The sequence below is a fragment of the Felis catus genome, chromosome E3, assembly GCF_018350175.1.
Source record: "Felis catus isolate Fca126 chromosome E3, F.catus_Fca126_mat1.0, whole genome shotgun sequence".
Classification (NCBI taxonomy): domain Eukaryota; kingdom Metazoa; phylum Chordata; class Mammalia; order Carnivora; family Felidae; genus Felis; species Felis catus.
This window is the reverse complement of record NC_058383.1, coordinates 22,258,857-22,277,979: the sequence shown is the minus strand read 5'-3', so window position 1 is coordinate 22,277,979 and position 19,123 is coordinate 22,258,857. Positions and strand designations below refer to the sequence as shown.

At 49.2% G+C, this 19,123-nt stretch overlaps 1 protein-coding gene across 3 annotated transcripts in view; it reads left to right on the top strand.

The window, feature by feature from the left end:
• The window catches only part of PRKCB (protein kinase C beta), a 334,566-nt gene that overhangs the window by 164,269 nt on the left and 151,174 nt on the right, over positions 1-19,123 (top strand). For all 3 annotated transcript variants that reach the window (XM_023246795.2, XM_023246794.2, XM_019820790.3), the window contains 2 exons: positions 4,390-4,501; positions 4,831-4,959. In XM_023246795.2, coding sequence (XP_023102563.1) covers positions 4,390-4,501; positions 4,831-4,959 — 241 coding nt within the window. The remainder of the gene's footprint in view (positions 1-4,389; positions 4,502-4,830; positions 4,960-19,123) is intronic.

The following is a 19,123-nucleotide window of genomic DNA, read 5'->3' as shown; positions in this document are numbered from 1 at the left end:
TCTTCCCCTGCCAGCTCCCCACCACCTCTCTATGATCCAGCAACCAGAGTTAACTCCCAGCACTGCTGAACCTGCTCTTCCTTCTGATTGGCCAGTGGGCAGTACCTGAGCCAAAGTGATTAGAAATATCTCGATGCTCATCACTGGCTGCAGGTTACAGATGCCTACTTGGATTGGCGTAAGCACAGAGGACCCAGGAGAGTCAGATGGAATTGGAGGACAGGATGCCAGGCCCCTGAGGGACGGGAACCAGGAGCGCCTTCCCTTGGGTCATGCGGCCTTTTGTCTTTGTTCCTCTCTGTTCCTTGGAGCCCACTGTAAAAAAAAATGCCCCCCTCATCCCCCAAGCTGCATGACCCCTGGCCTGCCTGTGTTCCACTCACTAAACGTGTGAGTCATTTGAGCCAAGCGCCTACCTCTGCGCCAGTCACCTGTGTCTGGGGGAGTAGGATGTCTCAAAGTGCAAACCCACCCATCTCAGAGATGGTGCTGGACATGAGCAGGCGTGGACGGGCACCCTGAGAGATTTTCCTTGTGGGTCGTGGAGTCCCACAGCTGTGGGACTGTGGCTTTATCCCAAGCTCTCCCAGGTGGCAGAAGGGTGGAGGACAGCAGCGGTCAGGGGATGACCTGATTGGTCTGGGTGGTCTGAGGGATGGGGCGGTGGGTGGGTGGAGCTGGTACTTATAACTGTGAGCCCTCCTGAAAGCCGGGGCTGGGAGCAAGGTTGGAGGAGCCTCCACAGCCTCTAAATATACAAACTTGTCCCTGAAGCTTGTCTAATTGGCCTTCCTTTCTCCTGTCTGGCTCTAATCGGTCTTGCATGGTACTCCCCAAGCCATTTTCTGAAACAGCACGGGCATTGCTCAGGGGCTGTCAGTGGTTAGCAGGGGTGAATGGAACCCTGCAGCTGCCACCACAGCTCACGAACTTCTTACTAGGTGCCAGCCACTTTGCAAGGTGTTGTGCTGCCAAGGCCGGGGGGGGGGGGTCTCTGGGCAAGTCACTGCACCCCTCGGCCCTCATCTGTGAAATGGGTGAAGTACCTACTTCACAGGGATGCTATGTGGACTACATGAGTTAATGCCTGGTCAGTCCCTGCAAAATAGTTCCTGGCATGAGTAAATGCTCAGTAGATGCTAACTCTCACTCATGATTAGTGAGCACCTTCTGTATGCCAAGTACAATATATGCCCCGGAGCAAAATTCCCTCGTGTTGCTTGCAGCTAAGCATTGGAGACATGGGATTAAACATGCAGTTGCAACACAGTGGTTAAGTGCTCTGATGGGGAAGATCTGGGAGGGCAGGGTGTGGGGTTTTTGTTTTGTCTCGTTTTGTTTTTGGTTTCTTTCTGCCATTAGAGTGTGAATTCAGCGAGAGCAGGCATTCTGTCTCCTTGCTCACAGTTGTATCCCGATGCTTGGGACCACCCTGGCTCCCAGGAGTCACTTGCTGGGGGAATGAGTGAAGGAAGGAGGTGCTATTGTAGCTGGACCGGAACAGTGGGGCATTAATGAAGTTGGGGAGCAGGGAGAGAAGCTTAGTGCATCCCGCCTTCAGAGCCAGGCAGACCCTGGTGTGAATCCCCACGCTGCGGTGGGCCAGCTGAGTGACCTTGGGGAAAATCTCACTCTCTAGTCTGGGCCCATTTTACTGGCGCTAAGGTGGAAACGAATCGCACCTTCCAAATGGAATAGCTTGAAGGCTGGAGAAAGTGCACGTGAGACATCCAGCATCCGCTTGGCACAGGGGCAGCTCTCGGTAAATGTTTCATTTCCCTTCCCATTCTTTGTGCCACTTGGCATCTCTTGTTGTTGGAGAGACATGAAGGGACGGAGAAGGTTCTTGGGGATACCTAGTCAGAAATGCTCAAAACCTTCTCCCCGCCCCAAGATACTCTAAGATGTATACATGGAGGAAAGCGAAACCCAGCAAGGAGGCCATTTATTACTATTTGGGATTTTATCCCAAATCTCAAGGTCGACCTCTTGTGGCCCTCGGAGATCCCTTTTTTCTATACTAGGGAGGCCTCGGGAAATCGAAACCGTAATCAACAGGAATTCTTGGCTTCTATAAGGTCAACATATCAGGGAACCCGAAGAGAGCACAAGAGCCAAGAAGAGAGAGAGAACTTGCCCCAGGCCACTCACTCCCAACCCTCTCGGGGCTGGACCACGGGATCTGAACCCACCCGTCTCCTGGGAGCTGAGAGAGCTAGGAGACAGAAAGAGAACGAGGACAGGTGCACCTTTCCACACGTGTGCAAGCTCCGCCCACTGAGGCCGGGCCAATCAGTGTCTTGGAATCTGACCAACCAGATCTGTTCTGCTTCGAGGCGAGCGGGGAGTGAGGGAAAGCCCTGAGCTCCCTCTACAGGCCAACCCTGGTCATGAACAGGTGTTTCCCTGGAGCGTTTGAGGCAAGCATTTCTCAGCTCTAAGGTGAATGCCCCCAAAGCCTTCAGTGACTGAAGATGTTTTTAGTCAGCCTTATTAAGGTATTGTTTTCATGCAGGAAAAATTCACCTTTTTTACATACGCTAGAATTCAGTACAGTTTATCTAAAGAGTCTTTTGGGAAAAACACTCATCACTTGAATAGCACATAAAATAACATCTACTCATTGTGTCTGTCTATTTTCTGTCTGTCGCAAGAATATCAGTTTTTAAAAATTTTTAATGTTTATTTTTGAGAGCGAGAGAGAGAGTGAGTGGGCAAGGGGCAGAGAGAGAGGGAGGCAGAATCCGAAGCAGGGTCCAGTCTCCTAGTTGTCAGCACAGGGCCTGACATGGAGCTCGAACCCACGAACCATGAGATCATGACCTAAGCCGAAGTCGGACGCTTAACCGACTGAGCCACCCAGGCGCCCCGCGAGAATATCAGTTTTAAGAAGGCACCTGCACCTGTAAACTCATGGCGAGCAGAAGGAATGAGGGAAGAGATGGGTGGCATATACCAAAGGCTGCTGTGTCTGATGAGCCCTGGCTGGGAACCCAGGGTCCACGTTCTCAACCTCTGTGGTACACTGTTTCACGGGGAAAGTAGCTTTCCCCCTGGCTTTGGGGGAAGAGAAGAAGGAGCTTTGTAGCGAGTGCAGTGATGGAAGAGCCACTCTCGAGGGAGACAGACACCGTGCGAGCCAGAGGGATATGAACGAGTCCTGTGTAACCGAGAGCAGAGTGTGTATTTGGGGACACAGGTGGGATCATAAGGGAGATGTAGGGATAATAATACAAGAGCGTGTACTGCTTACAGCGTGCCAGCTGGTTCGAAGGTCTGTGCACAGATGAATGCCTTTATTCTTCCCAGTGGTCTAACAAGCTTATAGCATTATCGTTACCTCCACTTTATAGACAAGGAAACGGAAACACAAAGTGGTTAAGTCACTTGCCCAAAGTCATACTGCTGAGAAGAACCCAGCTAGTTTATGCTCCAAAATCTGTACCTTTAACCACCGTACCGCACTGCCAGGTTGTGAAGGGCATGCTTGTTAGGGAACCGAATAAGCTGCTGTAACAAATATCCCCCAAATACAGTGACTTAAACAAGACAGAAGGTAGGTTTTCTCTGAGGTGTCTGCCCAATGGGACGAAGTCCAAGGCCAGTAGTGTAGCTTTATTCTTTCAACACATGGCTCCAGGTTCGGGTCTGAGGTATTTGGTTCCAGTTCCTCCTTCAGAGGAAAGGAGGAAAGGGGCCAGAGAGGCGTGTACACATTCTTTTAAAGGCACACCTATCCCACTGGCCAGAACTTCATCACACAGCCATACCAAAGCTTCCCGGGAGGCTGGGAAATGCGGTCTCTAATTGGGTGGCCACACTGTCTGCTCAGACTCAAGGGTTCTGTTATTAAAGAATGGCTATTGTTGGAAAAACTAGCAGTCTCTGCCACAACCTGCAGACTCTTCACTGGACGTTGAACTCTGTTCTGTAGGTGATGACGTATTAACAAATGGCCTTTAAGCAGGGGGGTTTTATGCTCAGACTTGGGTTTTAGATCACTCTAAAAGTTCCCAAAGCTTGCGCAGAGGATAAAGGGGGAAGAAACAGAATCAAGGGGACCCGGTTAACTGTTAACTGTCTGCTGTCCCTGCAGGCCTCGCTTCAGGCAGGAGTCAGTGGGTGAGGCTCTCGATTGGAGGACTTGAAGCCCAGCAAATGTACTGGGGCTGCTGTGGGACCACCTGCTGTTCTAGTCGTCCACTCGTTCAACAGCTCTTTATTAAATGCACGTCTGAGCAGAACTCTGGTGATGGTCCTAACAGGTGTGAGGAACGCTGGGGGCCAGGTGCAGTTCTCAGCGAGTTCTCCTCTGATACTCGATGCCGTGTGAGTCCTTGGCATGCCGCGCTGACACTGGTCTCTCTTGTTTGTTTCTCTTGGCCTTAGGACCCCCGGAGCAAACACAAGTTTAAGATCCACACATACTCCAGCCCCACGTTTTGTGACCACTGCGGGTCACTGCTGTATGGACTCATCCACCAGGGGATGAAATGTGACAGTAAGTACATTTGCTCAGTGGCGGCCTCTGGTGGCTGGGCTGCCTCCTCGTGGTTTGGAGCCTCCCAAGTCATGGGTGGGCTGGTGTACCAGTTGTCTGTTGCTCAGTAATGAACCTCTCACCCCCAGATGTAGCGGCATTGAAGTTAGTGATGCTGGCTTCAGAGCCGTTGGAGGCATGCAGGGTGTGGGCTCAGGCTCAGAGAGGACAGACAAGTCCCACCTCCTCTGTCCGGCAGGGCCCGGGGGTGGAAGGGGTTGGAGGAGCCCTTCTAAAGAGACTGGACGGGAGGGGTCCAGCCTGAGCCGCGCCCCTCTGTGCCCTCGCAGCCTGCATGATGAACGTGCACAAGCGTTGCGTGATGAACGTCCCCAGCCTGTGCGGCACAGACCACACTGAGCGCCGAGGCCGCATCTACATCCAGGCGCACATCGAGAGGGAAGTCCTCATCGTCGTCGGTAGGTGGCGCTGGCGCTCCGGCGCCAGCTCCGCGGGTCCCGTCTGTATTTTGGGGGAGGGGAAGCTGGTGGAGGGATGGGCAGTGCCAGGGGCGGGAAGGGGACTGCGTGACCCTGCCTCCCTCCTCCCCCCACCCCCCATCACAGTCCCTCCCCGCTGCAGGCATCCTTAGAAAGTGTACCCCTCCCCCTTCCCACTCTCAGCCGATGGGCTGGCTGGAGCTCGGGGAAGTCCCCACTCCCCTTCTCTCCCTCTCCCTTTCCCACCCCCGTTCCTTGTCTGTGGAGTGTCCAGTTCTGTTCCTTTAAGGTAGCCAAGAAGGAATGCTTCGTGCTTCCGCAGACTTTCCCAGTGGGGAAAATAGTCTTGGTGACAAACACCCAATTTGAGACTGTGACAACTTGGGCAGGAGGAGGGATGCAGTGTGCATCGCTGGGGGCGTTCCACGTATTTGAAATATTTCTTTCCTAAACCTGACGGTGGCTGCGCTGGTCCCCGTTCTATTATTCCCTGTACTTTTTGCACTTCTGAAATATCCATACTAAGAAAGAGGGAGAATACAGCCGGTTGGGGAGGTGCAGGGGGGACTAGGGGAAGACAGGAGCAGGGCATCTGTTGCTCCTGGAATAGAACATTCAAGAAATAATTGGCCCTGACATGCGGAGCTCCAGCAAAACGGAAATGCAGCTGTGCGGAACTGGTAAATACTGAGCCATAAAGCTACAGTAAAACGCACACAAGAACAGGACTAAAACTTTGGAGGAATTCTCTCTCAAAGCCTTGTGACACAAATTGTAGACTTTATAACTAATCCGTACAAACAAGGTTTTATGAGTTGGTAACTTAGGAAACTGATCACAGAAGGGACTGATTTTGCAAAAATTGGGTCTGCTTCTGAGGCCCCAGATTGATTGGTTCAGTCTCTCTGTGCAGGGAAGGGCTTTACTTAAACCATGTAAAAATATCCCTGTAAACTACATCCCTGTTTTAAACTGAGGTTCATGATACCCAGTGAGCTCTTTAGAAACATGCATTCCATTGAGTTGCTTTTTCCTTTAAAAGGAAGGCAAGTGGCTGATTTCTTGCCATAGGGATGTTTGGAGGAACCCGGGGGGAGAAGCATGCTGGTTCTGGAGAAGAGGGTTTTCCTAGCTTCCTGGCGCTGGGGTTGGGCAAAAATGAGACCCTCCTGCCCTCTAGTGTCATTCTCTAGGAACTACGCCGGCTCAGATAATGTTATTGGGGGCAGCCAACATTTATGGAACCCATCGTACACATGACCTGACTTAGTATAATGCCCTCAAAGTCCATCCATGGTTCCCACCAAAAAAAAAAAAAAAAAAAAAAGGAAATGATAATTATGTGATGTGATAGAGGTGTTAGCTGACGCTCTGGCAATAATCATATCACAATATATAAATGTGTCAAATCAACACATTATATACAAACGTACATAGCATTTATATGCCACCTATATTTCAGTAAAAAAGCCTTTCACGTTATCTCTTTAATCCCCACAACACCGTTGTGAAATATCTACTATGCTCATTTTATGAATGAAGATAATTTAGAGGAGAAGTTAGGCTTCCAGGAACATACACCATTAGTAATGACGGCAATAATAAAGCAATAGCTAACTTTGGAATTGTTTCTAATGTGTCAGTCACTGTGCAGAGCACTTACAGGCATTATCTTGTTTACATTTTTTTAGTAACTCTAATGAGCTGAGCAGTAGTATCATTCTACTCATCAGGAAATAGGCTTAGAAAGGCACTTTATCATCTAGGTCTGGTGGACTCTCTAGTACAATATACTGGGTTGCTTTTTAGTTTGGTTCTCCCCCCCACCCCCATGTATTTCCTTTGTGGTTTTGCTAGGTTACCTCTTAGGAGCATTTCTTGGAGAGTCTTTTTCTGATGTGGTACAATATAGCATCCCTTCAAATTCAAGGTCAAAGTCTTCCCCTTTATTTGCAGATCTGCTTGGGTGTATCTTGATCACAAGCTGATGATTCCCTGGCAGTCCCACTATATGCCTATGAACCAAGGGTATATAATTTCCTAGAGCTGCTGTCCTGAAGTGCCACAAACTGGGTGGCTTGCAACAGCAGGAGTTTATTCTCTAGCTGTTCCAAGGCCAGGAGTGTGAGATCAAAGTGTCAGCAGACTTGGTTTCTTCTGGAGAACTCTGAGGGAGAGTCTGTTCCATTCTTCACTCTTAGCTCCTAGTAGTTGCTATCAATCTTCGATGTTCTTTGGCTTGTAGGTACATCATTCCGGTCTCTGCCTTCATCATCACATGGCATTCTTCCCTGGGTGTCTCTGTGTCCAAGGTTCCTCTTCTTATAAGGACACTAGTCATTGGATTATAGCTCCTCTAATCTAGCATGACCTCATCTTAATTACATTCACAAAGCCCTTATTTCCAAGTAAGGTCACATTCACAAGTACTGGGCTTGGGACATGAATATATCTTGGGTGGAGGGGACATAATTCAACCCATAACAAGGAGAAAGGAGGGAAGTTGGCTCCTTTAAAGTCAGGGGCAGGATATCTGCATGCCCAGGGTTCTGATAGCATTGATTTATCAGCTGTCAGTTTTCAGAGTTCTCTAAAAATAGAGACGAGATGGAGATTTTTGTTCAGATGATTTATTGGGGCTGCTCACAGGAGAAGAGTGAGGACAGAGCAGGAAAAGCTAAGCAAGAGAATGGTCTCCATTGAACACTAGCGTCAGCCTGATCCTCCCTCCCTGAGGCAAGGGAGGTGGCCTATGAGGGTCAGTCCACCGTGGACTGCATTGCCCTCCCCCGCCCTTCATATGTTGAAGCTCTAACCCAGTGGAATAGTATTTGGAGATGGGGTCTTTAGGAGATAATTAGGAGTTGCCGCAATCATAATGGTGAGGCTCTCTGATGAGACTAGTGGCTTAAGAAGAGGAAGAGAAATAGATTTCCCTCTCTCCACCATGTGAGAGCACAACGACAAGGTGGCTGTCTACAAGCCAGGAAGAGGGCTCTCACCAGGAGCTGAAGTGGTGTGCACCTGTGATTTGACTTCCCTGCTTCCAGGACTCTGAGGAATAAATGTTCGTTGTTGTTGTTTAATTTTTAAAAAATGTTTATTCACTTTTTGAGAGAGACAGAGTGTGAATGGGGGAGGGGAAGAGAGAGAGAGAGAGAGAGAGAGAGAGAGAAACACAGAATCTGAAGTAGGCTCCAGGCTCTGAGCTGTCAGCACAGAGCCTGACGTGGGGCTCGAACCCATGAACTGTGAGATCATGACCCAAGATGAAGTCAGATGCCTAACCGACTGAGCCACCCAGGCGCCCCTTAAGTTTTTGTTGATTAAGTCACCTAGTCTGTGGTGTTCTGTTTTGGCAGCCTGAGCTTACTGGATGGTCAGTCTTTGCTGCAGGCTGCTGGGGTCAGAGGTGGGAGGGTGGTGTCCTCCCAAGCTAGGTGGCTTCTGTGTGGCTGAGGGTGATTATCTGGACACAGGGGCACCGGTGAGCCTTTAATGGCCAACACTCACAGCAGCTGGGAGATGGGTGCATTGACCCAGTGTGGAGGGTCCTGGGTGCCCAGATGTCCCTCCTTTCTCTCAAGCACCCTTCTGGTTTTGTGCTTGGGTCTCCAGGCCCTCCTGCCTGACCTCAGCCAGGTAGATCAGAGAGGAGAGAGCCCTTCCCAGCAGAGCTAGGGCCAAATCATCTTACCTGCAGACTGTAGAGGCGCGTTCAGTGTCAGGACCTTCTACTCACCAGCCCAGGACACTTTGCCATGTTCTCTGAATGTCACATGCTCTTCAGAAGTCCCATCGTGTCCAGAGGCCAGGTGCTTGTGAAAGATCTGAAGGTTTCCTCATCTCCCGTGGCTCCTGAAATCCAGGCTTGAGGTCTGCTGTCCGGGATCTTGCAGGTCAAGATCAGAATGGAAATCTAATCCGTTCTCTTTCTTTTAAAAACTGATTCGTGGCTTCTCATTGCGTTAGGACAGAGAAGTCTCATGTGGCGGCCTCATTCTCTCTTCTCTGTCTCTTCTGCTTTTCTCTGAACCCTTCATCCTCTCCAGGATGCCCCCCCCCCCCGCCACCGCCATTGGACGACCTCTACACCTTCCGTTCCCTCAGTCTGGAATCCTCTCGTCTTCTTCCTGCGGGTAACTCTTCCCCCTTCTTGCAGGCCTAGCTCACCCTCACCATCAGGGAAGCTTCCCCCGACCTCCCACTATACTGGACACTCATGGTACCCTGAACTTGAGTTTGTGTCAGTGCGGTTTCGTGTTGGCGTGATTACGCCTACCTCTCCCGCTGGGCTTTAAGCTCCATGAGAGCAGGACAGTGTCTGCTTTGGCTCACACTCTCCCCAGCACCTTGATTGATGGACATCACTAACTATTTGTGGCATCCGCGGATGTATGTATGAATGATACACCACTCTCCTAGGAAGGGAGACCACACAGAAACTCTTAAGGACCACGTCCAAGGTAAACAGCAAGTATTACTGAGACTGGGACCTACTCTTTGGAGCCATGACCACTGTCATTCCCTGGACAATGCAGAAAAAATCCAGAGCAGTGGGACTTGTAGAATAAAAGAAAGCCATATAGACATCATGAGGCTGAGCGTTATCACGGGAGCAGGCAATGCAATGTAGGAAAGCCCAGATCAAAGTTGTGCGATGCTCCTTGAGTTTACAAAGCCCAGGTTCTTACACATATCAGCCCCTTTCAATTCAGTCTCTCTCTATTAATGTAACAACTGGCATCCCATTATTTACATTCTCATCTACCTTATGGCCATCTGCAAATCCTTAACCATATCTGTATTTGTATCCATAACTCTATCTCACAAAAATTGGGACTGTTTGTGAAGAAAAGCAGAAGGAGCAATTATATTGATGTTTCTCTTCAAGACCCCTGTTCAAAGTCCTCCCCATTGTATTGTGCTGTACAGAACCTTCTTAGACTGAAGCATCTCCCAGAAAGAGTTAGGTACTCCCAATATTATGGTATTTTAATCCTTTCCAAGATCTGATATTCACACATCAAAAGGAGAAGAGCACCAAAGAGACATAAGTCCTTGACAGGCTGTTGGGAAAAGTTGAGGATCACATCTACCTATACACCTTATCCCAAAAGAGATTTCAAAAGCACTCTTAGGAGAAAGGAAATCGATGTTGAAGGCTCACAGAAGACTCTCTTGTTATTTAAAGACTGTTTCAGGGTAGAGAAGGTTTTGGCCATCATGGGGACTCTAATAATAGGAAAAGAGTATAAGAAAACCTATGAGGGTGCCTTCGCCTTGATATTCCACTTGGGTATCTTTCTAAAGATAAAGCCAATATGGCAGGACATGGCCAGAAGAGCAGAGGGCAGACTTGGGTATGTGCTGTACCCTGAGGGGTGAGGTGGGAGGTGTGGGAGTAGTTTGGAGTGATTCAGTGTTTGCAGTATGAGAAAAGTGGCATCTTATGGGCAGAAAAGTAAGGTGAGCTCCCTAAGCATAGGTATTCATTCATTCAGGAAGGGCCTGAGTACCAGCTTGGATCTGATGACCAGTGACATCTAGTCTTTGTCTTCAGGGAGCTCACAGCCTAGGGGGGGAAGAGATGATTGTGTCGTGAGGTGACATACTGTGTTGGTACCTTGGGGGCATGCAGAGGGGCACCTGAAGCCTCCCAAAGGGAACCATGGCTGACTTGAGTCTGTAAGATGTATAGGAATTATCTGGATGGAGTGAGCTTTGTGCCAAGGCACTTGAGAAAAAAAAAAAAAAACTAGCTGTGTTTATTAAGTGCTTCTTGCATGCTGTACATAGATCGGTTCGTTGATCTTCACAGCCATCCTCTGTCATAGGTGTTATTATCATCCCCCTGTCACATGTGAGGAAACTGAGGCACAGAGCCAGTTGAATGACGTTCCAGGAGCCGCACAGCAAGTGGTGGGTCTCACGTTTGAGCCCAGGCAGTCTGGCTCCACAGCCACATTCTCACCAGGATACCACGTCCCAGGGAGAAGGAATACCGTACCTGGTGCACACGAGTGGGGACACCAGAATGGTAGGAGTACTACCTACCATTGGGGTGTAGGAGACTATTAGCTCTTGAATGTGGCTTTCTTTCCCTACATTCTGGCTATAAACTCCTCCAGAATCCATTCACTCCCTCTCCCAGTCATTCACTTATTCATTCAACAATATCAGCTGAGTTTCTACTTTTCACCCAGCGTATTCTAGACCCTTGAGTTACAGCAGGGGATAAGACAGGTCTCTTTGCCTGGATGAACATTGGCCTTGCCAGTGCCCTTGGGGCCCTTGGGATCTTTTCTTACCTTTCTTCCTTCTGTTAGCCATAAGGAATCTCATTCTTGTCATGAAAATCCACTCCCCTTCAAAACTTTTTTTCAAGACTCTCAGTGCCCACAAATCCCCTACATTAATGTGATTTCCTCTTTAAAACCTCTGAGGTTTGGGGCGCCTGGGTGGCGCAGTCGGTTAAGCGTCCGACTTCAGCCAGGTCACGATCTCGCGGTCCGTGAGTTCGAGCCCTGCGTCAGGCTCTGGGCTGATGGCTCGGAGCCTGGAGCCTGTTTCCGATTCTGTGTCTCCCTCTCTCTCTGCCCCTCCCCCGTTCATGCTCTGTCTCTCTCTGTCCCAAAAATAAATAAACGTTGAAAAAAACAAACAAACAAACAAAAAACCTCTGAGGTTTGGAAGTTTGGGACACAGAGCAAGAATGACCTGAAGGCTATTTCTGCTTTTGGCATCACCACGCACTTCTACTGAGCTGACTTTCTGCTTTAAAGGGAAAGAGAAGAGGGGGAAGAGCAGGAAAATGTGAAGAAAGAGAGTACAGATAGAATAATATCTCAAAATATTTTCCAGCCGTGCATCAATGGCAGGTATATAAAATGATCATAAATTAGGCCACTAGGACCCACTAGGGGGCGGTCTCTGCCTTCAAAGCCATTCCTCCCCACAAAGGATCTTTTTATAAAGATGCCGAAGTTTTACAGAATGAGATGAAACCACAGCATCATCATTGCCCATAACGGACACAGAGTACAGCTCAGCCTCCTCTCTCTTACCTCTGTTAAACAGGTGGGTCACTGAGGCCCAGAGAAAGGAAGTAACTTCTCAAAGCCATTCGTTATGGAACAGGGGTAGGACCCAGTTCCTGTGGATTTCCCCCTCCCTTGTATGTTCCTGCTTAGTATTTTTCCCCAATGTTGTATTAAGAGAAATGTCCAACATACAGCAAAGCTGAATGAATTAAATTTTTTTCAATGTTTATGTGCATCAGAGAGAGGGAGAAAATATGAGCAGGGGAGGGGCAGAGAGAGATACAGAATCGGAAGCAGGCTCCAGGCTCTGAGCTGTCAGCGCAGAGCCCGATGTGGCGCTGGAACCCACGAGCTGTGAGATCATAGCCTGAACCGAAGTTGGACGCTCACCCGACTGAGCCACCCAGGCAACCCCCTCCTTTTTTTAAAAAAATGATTATTCATTAAAAAAAATTTTTTTTCAACGCTTTTTATTTATTTTTGGGACAGAGAGAGACAGAGCATGAACGGGGGAGGGGCAGAGAGAGAGGGAGACACAGAATCGGAAACAGGCTCCAGGCTCTGAGCCATCAGCCCAGAGCCTGACGCGGGGCTCAAACTCACGGACCGCGAGATCGTGACCTGGCTGAAGTCGGACGCTTAACCGACTACGCCACCCAGGCGCCCCCAAAAAATGATTATTCATTTTTGAGAGAGAGAGAGAGAGCGAGCATGAGCAGGGGAGGGGCAGAGAAAGGGCGACAGAGGATCCGAAGCGGGCTCTGTGCTGACAGCATTGACCCGATGCTGGGCTTGAACTCATGAACTGTGAGATCATGATCTGAGCTGACGTTGTAAGCTCAACTGGACTGAGCCACCCAGGCGCCCCAAAGCTGAAAGAACTTTACAGGGCAAACCATTTGTTCACCCACCTAGAACCTGCCATTAATATTTACTACACTTGCTTAATCACTCTCTGTCCCCCTTACCCTCCCTGCATCGACCAGTCTTATTTTTGACACGTTTCAAAGCAGATCGAAGACAGCAATTTAGTTTTTCTCCTAAACACTGAAGCATGCAAACCACCAGCTAGAAGACCACACTTATCTACGGTTGTGGTGTTTCTTTACATTTGAGGTAAATTTGCAAACAGTGAAGTGCACACATCTTCACTGTATGATGGCTGAGTTTTGACAAATACGTTCTGCTGTGTCACCTCAACCCCCATCAAGTTAAGCCTTTTTTTTTTTTTTTTTTTTTTTTTTTTTTTTTTTACTGTCACAGCTGCCACTGAGGGTCTGGTAAAAGCTGTGAACACCATCTGTCCTCAGGAAAGTGCCCAGTGTGTGCAGACATGAGTGCCCCACACACCCCACACACATGTGGGAGCTGTGGTAATGGGGCCGCCATGGCACCACGAGCCCTTAGACTACATCACACTCCTTAGTTGTTGGCTTTTTTGTTTTGAGAAAGTAATGCAGTAGAATGGGTTTGTTGAAAATACTTCATTGTGTGCTCACTGGAGAGCAAATTGCCCTGAAACAAAGCCGGCAAGACACCCGCTGCTCTTCATGGTTTTTTTAATGAAGAAATTGAGTTAAATCATGTCTCTGTCTATGCAGCTTTAGCCGTTTTTCTCAGTGCATCCTGGATAGTTGTTTGCACACCTGTGAGGCCAGGGGATCCTTGCCCACCCTTCCTTTGAAGCCTTATTATGGGCTGTGAGGTACTCAAAAAGACAGAGTTGTTTGGAGATGGGGGGAGCCAAACTCATTCTACTCAGTGTTCTTTCCCCTCTTCCTAATGTTTACTCTCATCAGAATTATCAAGCCCAGGGGCGCCTGAGTGACTCAGTTGGTCAAGTGTCCAACTCTTGACTTTGGCTCAGGTCATAATCTTACAGCTTGTGAGTTCGAGCCCCGTGTTGGGGCTCTGTGCTGACAGTGTGGAGGCTGCTTGGGAATCTCTCTCTTTCTCTCTCTCTCTGCCCCTCCCCCACTGGCGCTTTCTCTCTCAAAAAATAAACTTAAAAAAAAAAAAAGAATTATCAAGCCCAGATCACTATCTGAGGTCCCCAAGCCTCAGGATATGCTGGGTGTACAATTACGGATCCCGAATGCCTGCTGAATTGTGTAGAAGGCGGCACGGCCAGGACCTGCAGGGCTGTGACTTGTTACTGCCTTTCAGAAAGTGGTTTGGTAACATTTGTTAAAACATGCACACTTTGTTTTTCAGATTTCCCATTTGGGAGTCTGTCTTATTGAAATAAAACACTAGCATGCAAGGAAACAAAGTCCAGAACAAGCATGTTTAATTGATACTTTGTGGTGGCAAAGAATTGGAATCAGCCTATTAGGGCATCTCCATTTTATGGGATATTATGCAGTTGTTGTAAGTAGCGAATTAAGGGGTGCCTTGGTGTCTCAGTCAGTTGAGCGTCTGACTTTTGATTTTGGCTCAGGTCATGATCTCAGAGTCATGGGACTGAGCCCCACATTGGGCTCTGTGCTGAGCGTGGAGCCTGCTTAAGATTCTCTCATCTCTCTCCCTCTGCCCTCTCCCCTGTGGGCTCTCTTTCTTTCTCTAAAATAAAATAAAGAGAAAATAGTGAATTAAAATGGGTGCATGGAGCTTCTGTGGACCTGGTTATATTCTGTTTTTTGATATGGGAACTAGTAACACACATATATTCACAAACTGTACAATTAATGACTTGTATACTTTTCTATAGTATTTTACACTTCGTATTATACTTTTGTTAAACATTCTAAATAATTAAAAACAAAACACTAGTAGGTTAGAGCTACAGCTGTTGATCTGGAGCAGGGTTGGCAAACTATGGCCTGTGCATATGGCCACTGCACGCTTTTGCAAATAAAGTTTTATTAGAACATAGCCACATCATTCATGTACATACTGACTATGGCCACTTTGGTGACATAATCGTGAGTTCATTGAGTGGCTGTGGTAGAGCCTGGATGATCTGCAGAAACTAAAATTATTACTTTCTGGCTCTTACCAGGAACAGTTTGGCAACCCTTGACCTGGAGGAACATCTTTGATGTAATATTAAGTGAGAAGATCAGGTTGCATAAAAATATATTTTGTATGATCTCATTTCGAAGAAATAAACGGCCGCAACAGACACTTCCTGTGTGTGAAGTGATGTGTGTGTATTTTTATAAGGATGGGAAGGAAGGTGTGGAGGGATACAAACCAGGGTGTAAACACCGGGATCGCAGAAGGACTGGGAAACAGGAGCAGAGAGAGACTGGGGCTGCGGAGGGCGCTGTTTATATGTCTTAGGAACTGATTCTCCAGTTGCAGTAAACCTATTACTTGCAAGTTGTGATTTTTCAAACGTAAGATAAAAATCCCCGAATAGGAAAAATGAATTCAAATGAAATTCTCCACCCGCAGTAGCAGCGAAAAGTAAGCGGCCGATGCCAGCGACAGGGTGTTTGTGGCTTCTGGGAGGACTGCTGGGTGAGTCTGAGCTGGGGCAGAGCCGGGCCCAGGCCCTGCCTGGGTGTTTGCGGGTTTTCGCTGTCACTAGCGTGTGCCTCTGTGTGACATTCATCCTGTGAGCTGGGCCTGAGTTCTGACCCTCCTGGTGTTTGCCATTTGATGCCTGTTTGCAGCCCTTTTAGCAGCACCTCCCTGGCGAGATCCCTGAGACACACAACCCGCCCGCCCCCTCCACCCCGCCCCCAGGTCTAACTTCCTTGACTCAAAAAGCTTGTAATACTCTGGCGCCTTCCGATTCTGTTCCCCGTAGCGTGGCCGCCCCAAGCCTCAGAGTTTCATTTGGGGGCGTTCACGCTTCAGGAATCGCAAGGCACCAGCTGCGCTAAGTGGGGCCTGTGGACCAGCGGCATCGGCACCAGCTGGAGAGCTGGTTCGAAATGCAGAGCCTCGTGTTCCATCCAGGCCTGTGGAATCAGAGTCTGCATTTCCACAAAATCCCAGGTCATCTGTATGCACTTTAAAAATTCCATCACCCTTGCTCAATCGAAATGAAACAGGACCGTGTGCCGTGTCCACTAGGTGGCAGGCATTACCCGTGCTCTGCTCCCACACAGGCGGCCACAGGCGGACGGACGTGCCTGGGATGGTTTTGTGACATCCAGCCTCACCTTGGCTGTGGTATTTCAGAGGTCACAAAGCTTCGGTGTCCTGGACCTACCTGCTTGCCCTGGGGTAGACCTCATGAAGCACGAGCGCCTGGCATGAGTCGCTTGTGTAAAATGACCCAGAACCTTTCCTCCCTGGTTTGCCTTTGACTCCCAGCATCCAGAGGGAGAGGGCTTACCTAGCTCTCCAGTCACCAGCCTCCAGCCTGCTTTTCTCATTGACTTGCTGCGAGCCTGTACGAATTGGAGGCCAATATAGTCTGGCTTTGGAGGAAGGGCTTTGTGGAGTCAGGCCTGGGTTCGAATATTGGCTTCCCTACTTCTTCAATAACAGAGTGTCTCCTGTGTGTGGGCACTGCTTACTATTACAAATAAGACACCTGCTCTTGTGGCCCCTGAGTTCTTTCTAACAGTCAAAGAGGACGGTAAAGTCGACAAAATACTTTCAGACCACAATAAAGGCCATAAAGAGAGTAAAAACAGCAGAGTGTTGTGATTGAGGGTGGCCTTCGGGTGTGGGCAGGGATGACAGCTTTTGGTTGAGACCTGCATGATGAGCAGAAGGGAGCCAGCTCCTGAAATCCAGGGGAGGGACATGCCAGGCAGAGGGACAACACAGCCAAAGGCCCTAGGGAGGAGAGAGGTGGGCTTAGGCATTATGTTCGGAACTGACAGGAAGTGGGGTGGCTGGAGCCTAGTGATGGGGGTGGTGGGGGGAGGAGGCTGCAGGGGACTTAGATCCTGGGAGTACTTGTGGAGCCAAGGTCACTGTGTTCAGTCACTGCCGTCCTTAGTCATTTTATTTTCCTCATTCCTTAAAGAATCTGAGCACCTGCCTCTGGTCACCCAATCAACACATGGGGGAGGCAGGGTTTGCACCCAGGAGCCGTCTGTTGGATTCCAGTATATCAGGGCATCTGTTGGAAAGATACAGTTTGAGGCTGTGAGGGTATTAGAACAGAGACACAGCCAGCACGCCAAGGGGAGAGTGGCAGGAGGTGGTTTAACGTTGGCAATTCCCTGAGTGCACAGATTAGCATCAAGCCCATAGGAGAGACCTCATCTTTTGCCTGTTGCCTCTATGGGGTCCCCACCTTTCTTGCAGTTGTAGTTTTGGTGAGGGAGGGAGCAGTATGGGCCCAAGACATCCCAGAGAGCTCCCTGGAGGAGGCAGCATGGGTACTGGATAGAGGGTGAGGGAAGAGAGGAGGGCTGATGGTTGACACCTAATGGATGTGCACATGACCCCGGTGCTGGGTTGGCCGCCTCGGGGAAGAAAAGGCTAAAGGGGTGGGTGGTGAGGGGATACTGTTCAAGATCTTGAGCTGCCTCTCCGACTGACTGGGGTTCTTTCCTGCTGCTATTGCCAGCAAGAAACAGAGCAGTAACAACACTTGGGGTAAGAGGTGCCGGGCCCCGGGCTGCATAAGTCCCTTCCCAGTCACCTCCTGAAATCCCATCAATGACCCTATGAGATAGTTGCTAATATCATCTCCATTTTACAGATGAGGAAACTGAGGCACCAAGAGAGGGAGGGGGTTCAAATAACTTGCCCAAGTCAAATGGCCAGGGAGGAGTGCAACCGGGACTTGATCCCGTCTGTCCTGCCTCTGTCCTGAGCTGGCAGATGGTGATGGTGGAGACTATTAGCAGCTTCCTTTTCTAAAATTTGTTTTTAATGTTGATTCATTTTTGAGAGACAGAGACAGAGCACGAGCAGAGGAGGGGCAGAGAAAGAGGCAGACACAGAATCCGAAGCAGGCTGCAGGCTCTGAGCTGTCAGTACAGAGCCCGACACGGGGCCCGAACTCACAACCACAAGATCATGACCTGAGCCAAAGTCGGATGCTTAACTGACTGAGCTACCCAGGCACCCCCTACAGCAACTTTTCTTTTCTTTTCTTTTCTTTTCTTTTCTTTTCTTTTCTTTTCTTTTCTTTCTTTTTTTTTTTTAACATTTATTCATTTTTGATAGAGAAAGATAGAGACAGAGCATGAGTGGGGGAGGGGCAGAGAGAGAGGGAGACACAGAATCTGAAGCAGGCTCCAGGCTCCGAGCTGTCAGCACAGAGCCCGACACGGAGCTCAAACCCACAAACCGCGAGATCATGACCTGAGCTGAAGTCAGACGCTCAACCCACTGAGCCACCCAGGCCGCTTCCTTTTCTAAAACACTTGACATGTGCTTGTCTGGTGAGCTCTACAGGCATTCCCTCAGTGAGTCTGGCTCACGACTTCCCCTGTCAGTGTGCTTCTTTCCATTCTACGGAAGAGGAAACAGAGGCGCAGGACCCGGCTCCCTTGTGTGATGGAGATTTTGCTTCATAGGATTCCGTTTTCCCAATGCCCCCATTCATCAGTTTATCTCCTTTGGGAGTATGAGAGCCAGTGTTTGCTGGACTGTGAGCCTGGGATGATGCCCCCTCTTGAAGGCAGCCTGTCTTTTTGCAGAAAGGCAGACTTCACTGGCCAAGACCTGCCCAAATGCGCATCTCGTAGGGTCATTGAGAGAAGCCCACCGGCAGTGTATGTAAAGTGTGTAGAACACCACCTGCTATGTCCCAGGGGTGCTGTATGTATTTGCTGTTCTTTGGCTTGGCATGGTTTTCCCTGCCCTTTCTGAGTTTCCTGGCTGATTTTTGCTGGATTTGCCCAATTGGGAGTTTCCTGTTGAGTGACGTTTTTATTTCCTTCCAAAGCGGCCATGTCAGGACGTGGGTTTCCCGAGGCAGAAGTCCAGCTTTTCGGAGACCCCGCCTGTAACGGGCAGGCAAGAGAGAGCTTTGGTCAGAGGCACCCCCAATGCATGTCAGCTGTTGTTATTTCAATCTCGTTACCTGGCTCCCTGGCTCCGTGTGTCCTGGAAAACTTATGAGACCTGGGCCGAGTCTTTTACGAGACATTCGGTTCTGCCTAAAATGGCCTGCGAGATGGTATCTGGCCAGCGAGGTGTTCAGGGCACATGACTTGTAAATCTGCCGCCTGAAG